The 13178-nt window shown below is 44.6% G+C and overlaps 1 protein-coding gene across 11 annotated transcripts in view; it reads left to right on the forward strand.

Moving 5' to 3' along the window:
- Window positions 1–4240: 4240 nt before the first annotated feature.
- Window positions 4241–13178, forward strand: part of LOC116978992 (ensconsin-like) — a 77972-nt gene continuing 69034 nt past the window's right edge. For 9 of the 11 annotated variants that reach the window (XM_033030338.1, XM_033030341.1, XM_033030339.1 and 6 more), the window contains exon 1: window positions 4258–4329. In XM_033030338.1, the coding sequence (XP_032886229.1) occupies window positions 4260–4329 (70 nt within the window). In that variant the 5' untranslated portion in view covers window positions 4258–4259. Of the gene's footprint in view, window positions 4330–5042; window positions 5065–13178 lie in introns of those variants that run through there. The other 2 variants (XM_033030343.1, XM_033030344.1) reach the window with 2 other exon arrangements.

The following is a 13178-nucleotide window of genomic DNA, read 5'->3' on the forward strand; positions in this document are numbered from 1 at the left end:
ATTCAGACTCACCGATCCTGATCAGTCCCAACACACGTCCGTGAGTTCCCTCAACGTGTAACCTAGACTGTGGCCAGAGTTATAAAGGAGGTTTCAAACTATCAGGGAGGGAGTGGGGGGTAGATAAGGTTCGTGAATTTTACGAGACAAGGACAAGGTGATATTGATAATCATAAGCAGAGTATGTTGGGAGAGGACAGTAATGGTGCGGTGGACTTAAAATCAAATTAGGGAGAATGGGGAAATGTTCAAGGCTATTCTTCTATATAATGGCCGTTGAAATAGTGCCTGGATGAAACATTCATAAACTGCGCAGCTGAACTAAAGGCAAAAAAAATGCGAAATAGGTTTGTTCCAACTACGGGTGCTGTCTATACGGAGTTCGTACGTTCTCCCTGTGACCGCATGGGTTTTCTCTGGGATCTCCGTTTCCTCCCACATTCCAAAGACGTACAGGTTTGTAGATGAATTAGCTTCTGTAAAATTGTCAATTGTCCCTAGTGTGTAGGAAAGTGCTAGTGTCGTCAACGCTGACTCAGGGGGCCGAATGGCCCGTTGTCGCGCTGTATCTCTAAAGTCTAATATTCTAGGAAAAAGATATTTCGGAAGGACAGGCAGAATGGAAAAGGATAGCACTGAGGCAGGGAAGGCTGATGGTGGCACAGGAGATCAGAACGTGGAGTCGGCTTGGGTGGCTGGAGGGATGGCAGAAACCTGGTGGGGGTAGTCCGCACTACTTATAAATAGTGGCCATGGTTATGGACCCATCACTAGAAAATAACGGTGCTTTGTAACAAGGACTGTCATGTGGACTGGGAAGGTCAAATTGTCTGAGCTAATCTTGAGAATGAGTTAATGGACCATGAAGTCATCTCAACCATTATGGTTATGGAATATCACCAAAAAATTGTCATGGTCCAACCACACCACACCACTACTTCATCAAATATGGAGGAAATGTGATATCTCTCTTACCAACTTCTACAGATGCACAGTGGAAAGCATCTTATCAGGATTTTCTCCCTCTTTCATTGGGCAGAAGGTATAAATGCTTGCCAGATTTAGAAACAGCTACCCTGCTATTATCAGACTTCTGAGTGGACCTCTCATGAGCTAAGGGTGTCATCCTCATCTCCCAATCTCCCATTCGACCTCCAATCCAGGCAACATCCTTGTGAATTTTCTCTGCACCCCTTCTTGCTTAATCACATATTTCCTGTTGTGTGGTGACCAGAATGCAACTCGATACTGCAAGTGCAGTCTGACCAATGTTTTGCACAACTATAATGTGATGTACCAGCAATTGTATTCAGCACCTTGGTCGAAGAAGGCAAGCATGCTATGTAGCTGCATTTCCACTTTCAGGAATTATGTACTTGCACCCTGTTCCACCCTGGTAATTTCTTCTTCTCTCCGCTCCCATCGGGCAAAAGATACAGAAGCTTCAAAGCGCGCACCAGACTCAGGAACTGCTTCTTCTTCTGTGTTATCAGGATTCTGAACGGTCCTTCCACAAGCTAGAGTACTGTTCAATTCACCTCTACCCAATTGTGGACATTGGACGTTGTCTATGGAATGGAAGCGCTAGTATGCTGAGAACTAAATTCTGCACTCCGTATCTTCCTCTTTGCTCTATCTAATGTACTTGAGTTTGGCTAGATTTTTATTTATGTCTAGTATTATCTGATCTGATTGGATAGATCTGATTGGATGAAACAAAGTTTTTCACTGTACCTCGATACATGTGACAACTATAAACCTAAACTTACCATATGGCAGCACTATGCACTTTTCTGAGTTAAATTCCATTTGCCATTCTCTCCCCCACTTTCCCAGTTGCAACCTCAGACACCAGGAACAATGCAATTGCTCAGAACGGTGCATAGTGCATCCAATGTAGACAGGCAATTTCCGATCTGGTCATGTGTAATGAGGCAGGAATATTTTGTAGACAGAACAATTAACTTAAAATGAAGAAATTACACATCCGGTTGTCAAGTATAAAGTTCAGTCTCAGATAAGATTCTTAATCTTAACTAAAGACAATTATATACGCATGGCCCCTGTGGTTAAAGTGGATCAGAAAATTAAGTAATAAAGTAATAATCAGAATTACAACCACGCCATAACTGGGATATTGTATTCAATTATGGTTAGCATACTTTAAGTGTATCAAAGTCCAAGAGAGGATGCAGAAAGGACTCAGTAGAATGGTTCAATGGATGAGGGATTTCCGTGACAAAACCCTTCGCATCACTGTTCACAATGTGACATTGGAGTATTATATTCTGTTCTTCATTGCAGTGTACTTTGAATACATGAAGGCTGAGCTGTGAACAGTTTGGTCGACCACTTCACCATAGACCAGACATAGCACTCCTACTTCCTGTGCCCTATCCATCAACCAACTTTAAATCCATGCCAGTATATTAACAGTATATAAAATGCTGGAAGCACATAGCAGGTCAGGCAGCATCCGTGGAAGAGAAACAATTAATGCTTTTGGTCCAAAACTCTACATTAGAACTGGAAAAGAGAGAAACAAATGAGCTTAAGGATTTGGTATTGGTTTATTATTGTTACACGTACAAAGATACAGTGAACAACTTCACACGCTAACCAATCAAATAATACTATACATGAGTACAATCAAGCCATGCATTAGTACAACAGGTACTGCAAGGAGAAAAATCAAGCTGCAGAATATCATGTTATAGTGTCCAGTTACAGTGAGAGAGCAGATTTAAAAAAATGTAAGGGCGGCAATGTGTAGGTTGAAAGAACAAGACTACACCCGAGCTTATGGGAGGACCATTCAGTAGTATGTGTTTTCAAGATGGAAAGGGAGATGGGGCTGGATTACCCCGATAGGATGAGGTTTGATGACCTAACGTGGCAGTTAAGGAGCAGTTAAGATCAGAATACGCTTGTCAGTTTAACTTGTTGCTAATGTAACATTGTGTGGCATTATATGACTAAGGCCAGACTATATATAAACAAGTAACTGAGCAAAAATGATGACACAAGGAACTGAAGATGCTAGTTTACCAAAAAAGGACATAACGTGTTGGAGTAACTCAGTGGGTCAGGCTGCATCACTGGAGAACATGAAGAGATTCGGGTCGGGAAGCTTCTTTAAACTGATGAGTATGTTAAATTGTCCCGACCCGAATCTTCACCTATCCATGTTCTCCAGAGATGCTGCCTGACCCACTGAGTTACTCCAGCACTGTGGGTCTTTTTTTGGGAGCCAAAATGATCATCAGCAAACGCAGCCAGTCCTGATACAATCAGAGAGTGAATTACTTAAAGTTTGTAAACTTGATATCTAGCCATGGAGATTGGAACATGCCCAGATCGTGGATGTGGTGAGGTTCTCAAGCATGCGTTGGGACTCAGTGCAACAGTGCTTTGGGTCTCCTCTGTAACAGTGCTTTGGGACTCAGTTTAACCGTGCCGGAGGCCACAGACCAAATAACTCACCCATTCTGCGTTGAGTTTGCGCTGTGTCGAGGAGACTAGATTGTGATGGAGTACAATGGATTGGAAGAAGTGCAAATAAATCACTGCTTCAGCGGGAAAGAGTTTGTGTCCATGGCTGGTGGGAAGAGGAAAGGACAGGTGTTGTACTGTTGTTGCATGGAATAGCATCGTATTACAGGGAGTACAGTCATAATCATACAACACAGAAACAGATCCTTTGGCCCAACACATCCATTCCAACCAAGTTGAATACTGAATAGGTGTTATGTTGGAATGCATGTAGCATATGGAACAAAGTGGATGAGCTTTTGCTCAGTTAGAAATTGGAAGGTATGACATTGTGGCTAAGAGAGGATCTGAGCTGGGAGCTGAATATCCAGAGATCAGCCATGATTGAATGGCGGAGTAGACTTGATGGGCCGAATGGCCTAATTCTGCTCCTGGAACATGAACATGTTTCCCTGAGCTAATCGTATTTGCCTCTGTTTGACCTGTATTCTTCAAACCTTTCATATCTATGTAACTGTCCAAATGTCCTTTTAAACATTTTAATTGTACCCACCTCTACCAATTCCTCTGGCAGCTAGTTACATACATCCACCACCCTCTGTCTGGAAAATGTTGCCTCTCGTATTAGAATCCATGACCCTCCCCCTCCCCAGGCCCCGCCCCTCCCGGCCCTCCCCCTCCCCAGGCCCCGCCCCTCCCCAGGCCCCGCCCCTCCCCAGGCCCCGCCCCTCCCCCTCCCCCGCCCTCCGCGGCTCTAGACCCCGCGCATGCGCGAACCGGTCAGTGACAAGATGGCGGAGGGCGCGACGTCGCTGAGGGAGTTGCGGGCCCAGTACGGTGAGAGGATGTGGCGCCGACTCGCCGGTCCCCCAGCCCCCGCTCGTTTCACTACTTTCCCAGCTGGCGTCTACTCCAGCAGGATAGCCGCTGCCGGAGGCCGGAACGGGGAGGAGAAGGATGAGTGAAATGTGTCAGATTGATGGAGGGTGAACAGAGGGGTGGGAGGTGAGGGCCGGAGGCGAGGAGAGGGAGTTGGGGGCCTTATGGGGGAGGGAGGGTGCTGAAGGCCCGGGGGGAGAGGGAAGGAGAGGGAGGGAGGGCCGGGGAGGGTGGTGAGGGCCGGGGGTCAGTGGGGTTGAGGGGGGGGGGGGGGGGGGGGGGCGGTGAAAGAGGTGAGGTCGCCGGGTGGGGAGGGTACGGTTGAGGAAGAGGTGAATACTGGGTGATGTGATGTTGAGGGTGGGGGTTAAGGGTGGAAGAGAAGGGGGTGGGTGGGGTTGATGGATGGGGAGAGTGGTGAGCGCTGGATAGGGATGGAGTGGGTGGATGTGAAGGTGGGTGGAGGGAGGGAGTGTTGTGGGAAGGGCTGGTGTAGGAGAAGGTGGGGAGGGAATCTTGGAATGGGGGTTATGCTGAGCTATTTGTGCAGAAGGGTGTTCTGAGGGCTTATTGATGGGGATAAGAGGCTTGAGGGTGATGGGGTTTAAGCAGATGCCTGGCTTGTGGTTGAATGTTGCACTTTTCAACTGGTCTTCATTCCTCTTGGAATATAATTGGATTTGCCTGAAGCAGGTAGAGTTGCAGTGTTATTGTGTCAAACTGGATTTATTGTTCTCTGGCTTGCATCTGTAATTATCTGTTAGAATTTGTAAGCTTGATGTTTTCCTAGTTTCTTTAAATGATTACTCCCATTCTGAAAGTAAATTGGATGCTCCAATGGCTTGAATTTTTCAGTGATGTAAAGGATGGTGAGAGCTAACCTTGATGTCATAGGAAGCTTTAGATAAATTCTAAACGTTGCTTACAGTCATGAGAACCTGGTCTTTGCACAGGTTTTAAATATTTCATGGTTGTACTGTGCTAGTTCATAATCTGAGCTGTTGATCATGATCACGAGTGTAAAACACTATTGTACTGGCATGGGAACTTGCATTTCACCTGTTTCTTATTCGAAAGGAAATAAATTAGGATTCTGTAATCTTGGGCAAATGCCATAGATCAGATTTGCAAAAAAGATTAATAATTCAAGAAATGAAAGTGCATTGTAGCCTCATTCAAGACTCGCTTGAAATATTTTATTTAAATCATACAGCTGAGATATTTCAGGTAAATATATGCCATGCATTAGCTACACTTTAGCATACAACAGCAATGCTTGCTGCATGTCACTTAAATGTGCTCCAAAATGTTTATTCATTGTGTTAATTTCACATAAACCAACTAGTATTTATATCTGTCATAAGTAATGTACAGCATACTTGTCATTCAAATAAATATTTGTAAAAAGTATTCTCTCTTGCCCTTCATGTCATTGTCGGGATGTTCTGGAGGTCTTTGTAAGTGCTGCTGTATTGTAGGAAATGCTGCAGTCAAACTGTATCTATGAAGTTGAGTGAGGGGAAAAAAATCCAATTTGGTCCAAAGGGACTAACTCCCTGCTGTCCTCTGAGATTGTGATGGGATTTTGTATGTCCGTGAGAGAGCAGTCCTGATTTATCATCCACTGAAGGGCAGCGTGTCCAACATTGCAGTCGCACCTCTACACTGCAGTGATGCATCCACCAGGAATTTTGCATTCAAGTCTTGCAATTTGAATTTCAGTCCATACTTCCTAGTTTACTGAGCTGTTATTGATATTAAAGTTTCAGGCAACAAGTTTAGAATTGTATATTAACCACTGACCTTATAAATTCTACCAACTTGGTGATGCCCCTGTTTGTAGGAGTTACTATTATGCCAAAGACTGCTCATACTTTAATATATTCAAGTTTATTGGAAAATAATTCAAGAAATGTTAAAGTATTCATAATAAAGACAAAGACTAACTAGGAGTCAATTCCACAATTTTCCACCATCTCTTGTCTCTTCCATCCCCTTTCTTGTCCACTTTCATAATTCTTAAGGTCACTCTAGTTCAGCATCTTCCTTTCCCAATGTGTCCTGACTCACTAACAACCCCCTTTCACCACTGTTCACATTTATCTAGCTAATGTACACCCTTAGTCCCCATTTCAGCTCCTATCTGATACATTTAAGAAGCTACCAGGAGCAGCTGCAAATCATTTGTCCTTTGTTGCAGTTGGCTGCCATTCAGTAGGATTAATCTGTTCCATTTTCCTGTAAGAGTAAGAGTAAAATTGTGCATTGCTATAGTTGGTACACCAGTGCCACGTGATACGAATGGCTGTTGAATACAGGTGCCATTGAGGAAATAAGCTTGTGTAACAGTCTGGGATGTTCTATCAGAATAGTTTAGCAAGATGTGGCAGAATGGGTAGACTGGCAGACAAAATGCAGAGCTGTGAAGTGATGCACGTGGGCAGATGGAGTGATGAGCGAGAAGACTAACTAGATGACGTTATCCTAAAGGTAAACCAGGTCATGATACAATCCAATACAATATTTATTCAATGTCACTTGAACCTCAGTGAGGCTCAAACGAAACTCTGTTTCTACAGCCATACAAACAAAACAATTCCTACAAGACACACAAACAATTCAATTCACACAAACATCCATCACAGTGAATCTCCTCCTCACTGTGATGGAAGGCAAAGTATTTTCTTTTCCCTGTGCACCATTTTTCTCCCGATGTTGAAGCCCCAGGCGGGCGATGATAAGTCCCACGGCCATTAAGGCCACGCCGGGCGATGTACGGCCCCCCTCCAGGTCTAAATGTCACAAAGTTGGAGCCCCCGGCGGGCGTTGGAATGTCCCGCGGCCATTAAAGCCGCACCGGGTGATGTACGGCCCCGCTCTGGGTCGTTCCAACCCCGCGACACGGGCTGGGGAAGTTGGTCTCGAACCCGGACCCGAGAGCTCCCGATATCACAGTCCACCGGAGTTCCGGAGTCGGGCCGCAGCAGCGAGCCACCACCGCTCCCCACACTCCTAGGCCGGCCAGCCCCACGATGGTAAGTCCGCAGCTCCGCAGGCGCCGCGACTGGAGCCCCCACGTCAGTCCGGTTGGAGGCCGCTCCACGGTGCTAGGCCCCAACGACAACGGAGACCCGACAGGGAAAAGGTCGGGTCTCCCGTGCAGGGAAGAGATTTTAAAAGTTTCCCCCTCCCCCCCCCGCCCCCCACATATACACAGTTAAAAACAGTATTTAAAAAACACGATAACTACATTTGACTAGATCAAAAAAAAAAAAAGAAAGACAGACAGACTGAAGGGGCCGCTGCAACGCGAGTCGCGCCGCCAACCGGATGGGTTTGGTTAGGATTAAGGATAGCAATATACAAGAAACTCTCTTTAGTGGTTGGTACCAGAAGCAAGAGGGAGGTTGAAAGAAATGGATGAATGATGTGAGGAACATATCACAGAGAGGGGTTATGATTCTGGAACTTGCTCTCTCAATGGGTGTTGGAAACAGTCAGTGTCTTATGCAGGGCTATGAGTGGAAGAGTGAAACTGTAACAATTAGCATGGAGTTAATACGTTGAATGCTCTTGTGCTGTTGGCGATGCAGACCCATCAGCCCACTGAGTTGTTCCAGCCATCTATTTGTGCTGAACTAGGGGGACCTGGCGGGGGGCTGCCTGCTGCCACGTATGGCGGCAGGCCTGGTTCACAGCGGCGATAAGACGGCTCGATTAACATTTGTAACTTTGTCGGCATCAGCAATGTGACGACTCTTTGTGTGCTGCTGAGGTGAGGTCTGCTGTGTTTTTTACTGGTTTATATGGAAAACAAAGAATTTCACTGTACCTAGATACATGTGACTATAAAGTATAATTAAATCATTGAAGTTGATGTTTCAGAAGGTGAAATGTTCAGTAAGGTGAAGGTTTGAGCAGGTTAACGTTAGACCAGACATGATCTCCCAGGAGTAATACACTGATGTGGACATGAATGACTAATGAACAGAAAACAGTAGAATAAGGGTAATTTTTAGCTGAGTGCATCACATGGGGGGCCACAGTGATTGGTGCTGGGCCTTGAGCATTCACTATCTATAATCAGCACTTTGTTAAAAGCACCCAGTGTAATCTTACAATGCTTTCTGATGAAATAAAACTGGAGTAATTGTGAATTGAGAAGAATGCACTGAGTCATTGAGGAGGATAGAGACAGAATTAATGAGGGCAAGGCAGATGGAATTTATGTGGAAAAGCAGTGATGTCGTTCAAAATAAGTGGTTGCCGTTTAGGACAAAGATGAGGAGAAATTAACCCCAAGGGCAGTGAGTATTTGGAAATGTGTACCAGTAGGCTGTCCAGCATTGAATGCTGAGTGCACTGAGGCAGAGCTTCAGTTTGGATGTTTGGTTACATAGTGAATCAAAAAACATGCGGCTAATGAAGGAAAATATTGAGTAAAAGGTTTAAGCATGATCTTTTGAAATGTCAGCGCATGCATAAAAGGCTGAAGGGCCTAGCCAAGCTGGGAGAGAGAGAGAGAGAGAGAGAGAGAGAGGAGCAAACAAAACATTGAACCAGGTTGTTTGGGTTTGGAGCCGTGGCATGGCCCTAAAACCCTTCACTACATCACAGTAGTCACCAGCAGAGAGAAGTGGCAGAGCCTGATTGACAAAGTATTGTAAGCAAAGCTACATCTCTCCTGCTAGCCGCCTCCTATTCTGGTCTATCGACCCTATGCCGGTTTTGGTAGAGCTGCTGCCTCGCAGCGCCCGAGACCTGGGTTCAATCTTGACCTTGGGTGCTGTACGTGAGTTTGCTCGTTCCCCAGTGAAGGCATATGTTTCCTCTGTGTGCTCCAGTTTCCTCCCAAGAAAGTGGAATAACATAGAACTAGTACAAATGGGTGATCTATGGTTGACATAAACTTGGTGGACCAAAGGGCCTGTTTCCATGCTGTATGTCTAAATTCTAAATCTGTTCCCTTTGACTATGATTCCCCTTTAATCCCTTTGATTATTAAATTCAACTGCTTTTCTGGACTTCTGATATTCTGCCTGGGCAGGTGGTAGAAGCAAACACGATAGCATAGTTTAAGAGGCATTTAGACGTGCATATGAATAGACAGGGAATGGAAGGATAGACCATGGGAGCCAGGCAGATGGGATAGTTTAAGTGATCAATGGGGGCTGAAGGATCTTAACAATGCTGTTCTCTGAAGATTTGGAAAGGGCTGTTTTGAACACTTTCTCAACATTGGCAGATAATTCCGAAGCCATAGCAGTTGTTATCGCTCTCAAGATTTAGAAAGTTATTGTATTTTATTGTAAACATTTTGATTAAGGGACTCTGAGAGACAAAAACTGGAAAACCGAGGTGATAATTCAGATCATGCATAAGAATACTTTTGTCTAGGCTAGATCTATTTACTTTTTTCTGCCAATTTGTCTGAAGAAGGGTTTCGGCCCGAAACGTCGCCTATTTCCTTCGCTCCATAGATGCTGCTGCACCCGCTGAGTTTCTCCACCATTTTTGTGTACCTTCGATCTTGAATACTTTTTTCTGCTGTCAGTATGAGGTCTCTGCTGCATTTCTACTGTCTCCCCCATTTCTGTTGTGCAGCAGGGATCTTCGGCTGTTGGAATCATGCAGGCTGGACATATCCTAGTGTTTACCCTAGGAAATGCAGATGCTGGTTTACAAAAAAGACGCCAAGTCCTGGAGTAACTCAATGGGTCAGGAAGCATCTCTGGAAAACATGGACAGATGTCTTGGGTTGGGACAATGCCTGGCAGGTGATAGGTGGATAAAGATGAAGGGCGGTTTTGACAGATTGGTAGACAAGGGCCAGAGATGAAAAGACAAAATGTATAAGAGAAGGATAGAAGATGTGAAGCAAGAGGAAGGAATATGGAAGGGGAGGAGGCGAGAAATGGGTGCGCACCAGCCAGAGCGAAGGGAAGGGGTGGGGGGTGGGGGTGGGGGGGAAGGGAGATAGAAAAGGGGATGTTGGTAAAATTGGAGAATTCAATGTTATTGAATACTAGCTGTTCCTCCATTTTGTGCATGGCCTCAGTCTGGCAAAAGAGGTGGCCCAGGGTAGTCAGTATGGAAAAGGAAGGGGAGTTAAAATTGTATTGCTGTGTCTGCGAGATACAACTTGGATTAAGGAGCATCTTGAAAACAGGACATGTGGGACAAGTTTAGATGGGGCATCTTGGTTGGCATGGGCAGGTTGGGTTGAAGGGCCTGCTTCCATGCTGTGTGACTCTATTACATTGAGAAGCCTATTAAAGATAGAATGGTGGAAATATTTGAATGTCATCATTGCTGAGGAGAGCAACCAGAGTTAATGTTTCAGGTCAATAACCTGTCATCAAGGTATACTGGATTCCTAGCATAATTAATAAAGAAGTTATGCTCAATTGTTACTGTTTTAACCTTCTTTCAAGTCGAGCACCATACCTCAGAAAGGATGTCAGTGGAGTGAATGCAGAGGTTTAATTGAGTGGTCCCAGGAACAAGAAACTTGAAAGAAATTTAAGGAGCATGGCGCAATGGACCAAATAGCTGCTTTGTGTTGAGTGATTCTAATGATTGCCCGGAGATTCATTAGAGCTCCCAGGTAGTTCTTTGCATTGAAGATAGAAGGGTTTTTTTAATCAAATAAAGTTAATAGATTCCTGCAGCAATCCAGTGTGTCCAGGCATCCTGTTGCCAGCTGAAGTTCTATTTTTACATCTATTTGCCTTGGGTTGATTATATCTCTTCATATATTCAAAGCGAGAGCTCTTACGGCGAAATGAATCAAGGGATATGGGGAAAAAGCAGGAGCGGGGAACTGATTTTAGATGATCAGTCATGATCATATTGAATGGCAGTGCTAGCTTGTAGTGCCAAATGGCCTACTCCTGCACCTATTTCTCCATGTTTCTATCTTTCATCATGGCAAACAGCTGGAATGCAGCCCTCAATAAGCTGCTAATTGAAGAATTTGTTAGGTAATATCAAGATTAGGTTGTTATATTGAGCATATTTCAAATCATATCTAAATAGTATTTCAGTAACATTCAGTAGGAATGGGATCTACATTTTGACATTTTGAAATATGCCTACAGGGTTGAATTGTTAATGTGGCTTTTGTTGATGTGCGTGATTAGTGAGTGTAGAAATAGACTGTTTTTGTAAATTCAAATTCTGACATGGGTTCACATGCTTTACCACAGTAATCAAATGTACTGCCACAGTTAAAGGGCATTTCTTGTTTGATTTCCAATCTAATATAAATACTTCTTGTGCTTTTTTTCCTGGGTTCCTTTATAACTCATGCATTATAGCTAATTAACAGCAATACAAATCATCGTCCCCCAGCCTCCCTGTCATATACTCATCTCTCAAGGGTCAAACAAAATCCCGAATTCCACTACTCTGGGTGAAGAGAACAGCCAGATATCCAACACAGGACAAATGATGGATCCAGTGGAGACATGGGGAGATGGTGGGCTGTGAAGCATGGTAAAGCTGCGGGGAGGAAAATAGTAGGGAGGTGGTGGTGGAGGACGTCATTTGGAGTCCATGTGTTGGGGGGGGGGGGGGGGGGGGGGGGGGGTTGCTTCGTATGAGGTTACCTCAAATTGAAGAATTCAGTTTTCATAACTGTTGGGTTGTAAGCTACCCAAGTGGAATATGAGGTGCTGTTCCTCCAGTTTGCGTGTGGCAATGGTGGAGGCCCTGGACAGAGGGGTCAGAATGGAATGGGGAATTAAAATGGTTAGCAACCGGGAGATGAAAGGCTGCCTGTCGTTCCCTTGTTTCTGAAGCACCGTGCTGCTCTGTACAGTGGATGATTGTTGTAATCTGAATGAGTTTCCAAGCAGTCTGCCTGTTGTGACGGGAGTGGAGCTGAATGTTTGTAAAGTTTCAGATTAGGTAAGCAAGTCTTCCACTGAGGCAAGTCTGAGCGGTTCAATAAGGCTTGAAAGGAAGAATTAATTGGAGATGCAAGGCAATTCAGATGCAGGAAGGGCCATGACTCTAAGCAACCTCTGTCCATTTCCCTCCTATAGCACTTCACTTTTTTTGACTATAAAGTATAGCTTGCAATTTATATCCTAACTGCTTTGAAGTGCTACTTGGGAGTCCTTGAAGATTGATGAGCTGAATGAATGCACTTTTTTTGCTGATTCACAGCATTGCAACTAGTCCCATACTGATCCTTACTTATTCTCTTGCAACCTAACTACATTAGGAATAATTTTGCAATGGGCGATTAACTCGCACTTCTTTCAAAGGTGGGAGGAAACCAGAGCACCTGGAGTAAGCTTGCTTGATCATAGGGAGATCTTTTACACATTTCACACAGCTAGCACTAGAGTTCACACACTGAACCCAGAAAAATTATGCAATCATCAGCAAACAGCCCACTGTCGAACTTGCCATAGCAGGAGGTCCATCAATAAGAAGATGGTAGTTGGGCATAGAGCAGTGTCCTTTGGAATTTATGCAACAATCCAACTCAGTATCCTGTACCTGCCTTCTCTCCATACCCCCTGATCCCTTTAGCCACAAGGGCCACATCTAACTCCCTCTAAATATAGCCAATGAACTGGCCTCAACTTTGACCCCCTTGTTCTGGACTTCCCCAACATCAGGAACAATCTTCCTGCATCTAGCTTGTTCAACCCCTTAAGAATTTTGTAAGTTTCTTTAAGATCCCCCCTCAATTTTCTAAATTCTAGCGAGTACAAGCCGAGTCTATCCAGTCTTTCTTCATATGAAAGTCCTGACATCCCAGGAATCAGTCTGGTGAACCTTCTCTGTACTCC

The sequence above is a fragment of the Amblyraja radiata genome, chromosome 12, assembly GCF_010909765.2.
Source record: "Amblyraja radiata isolate CabotCenter1 chromosome 12, sAmbRad1.1.pri, whole genome shotgun sequence".
In the NCBI taxonomy this organism is placed as follows: Eukaryota; Metazoa; Chordata; class Chondrichthyes; order Rajiformes; family Rajidae; genus Amblyraja; species Amblyraja radiata.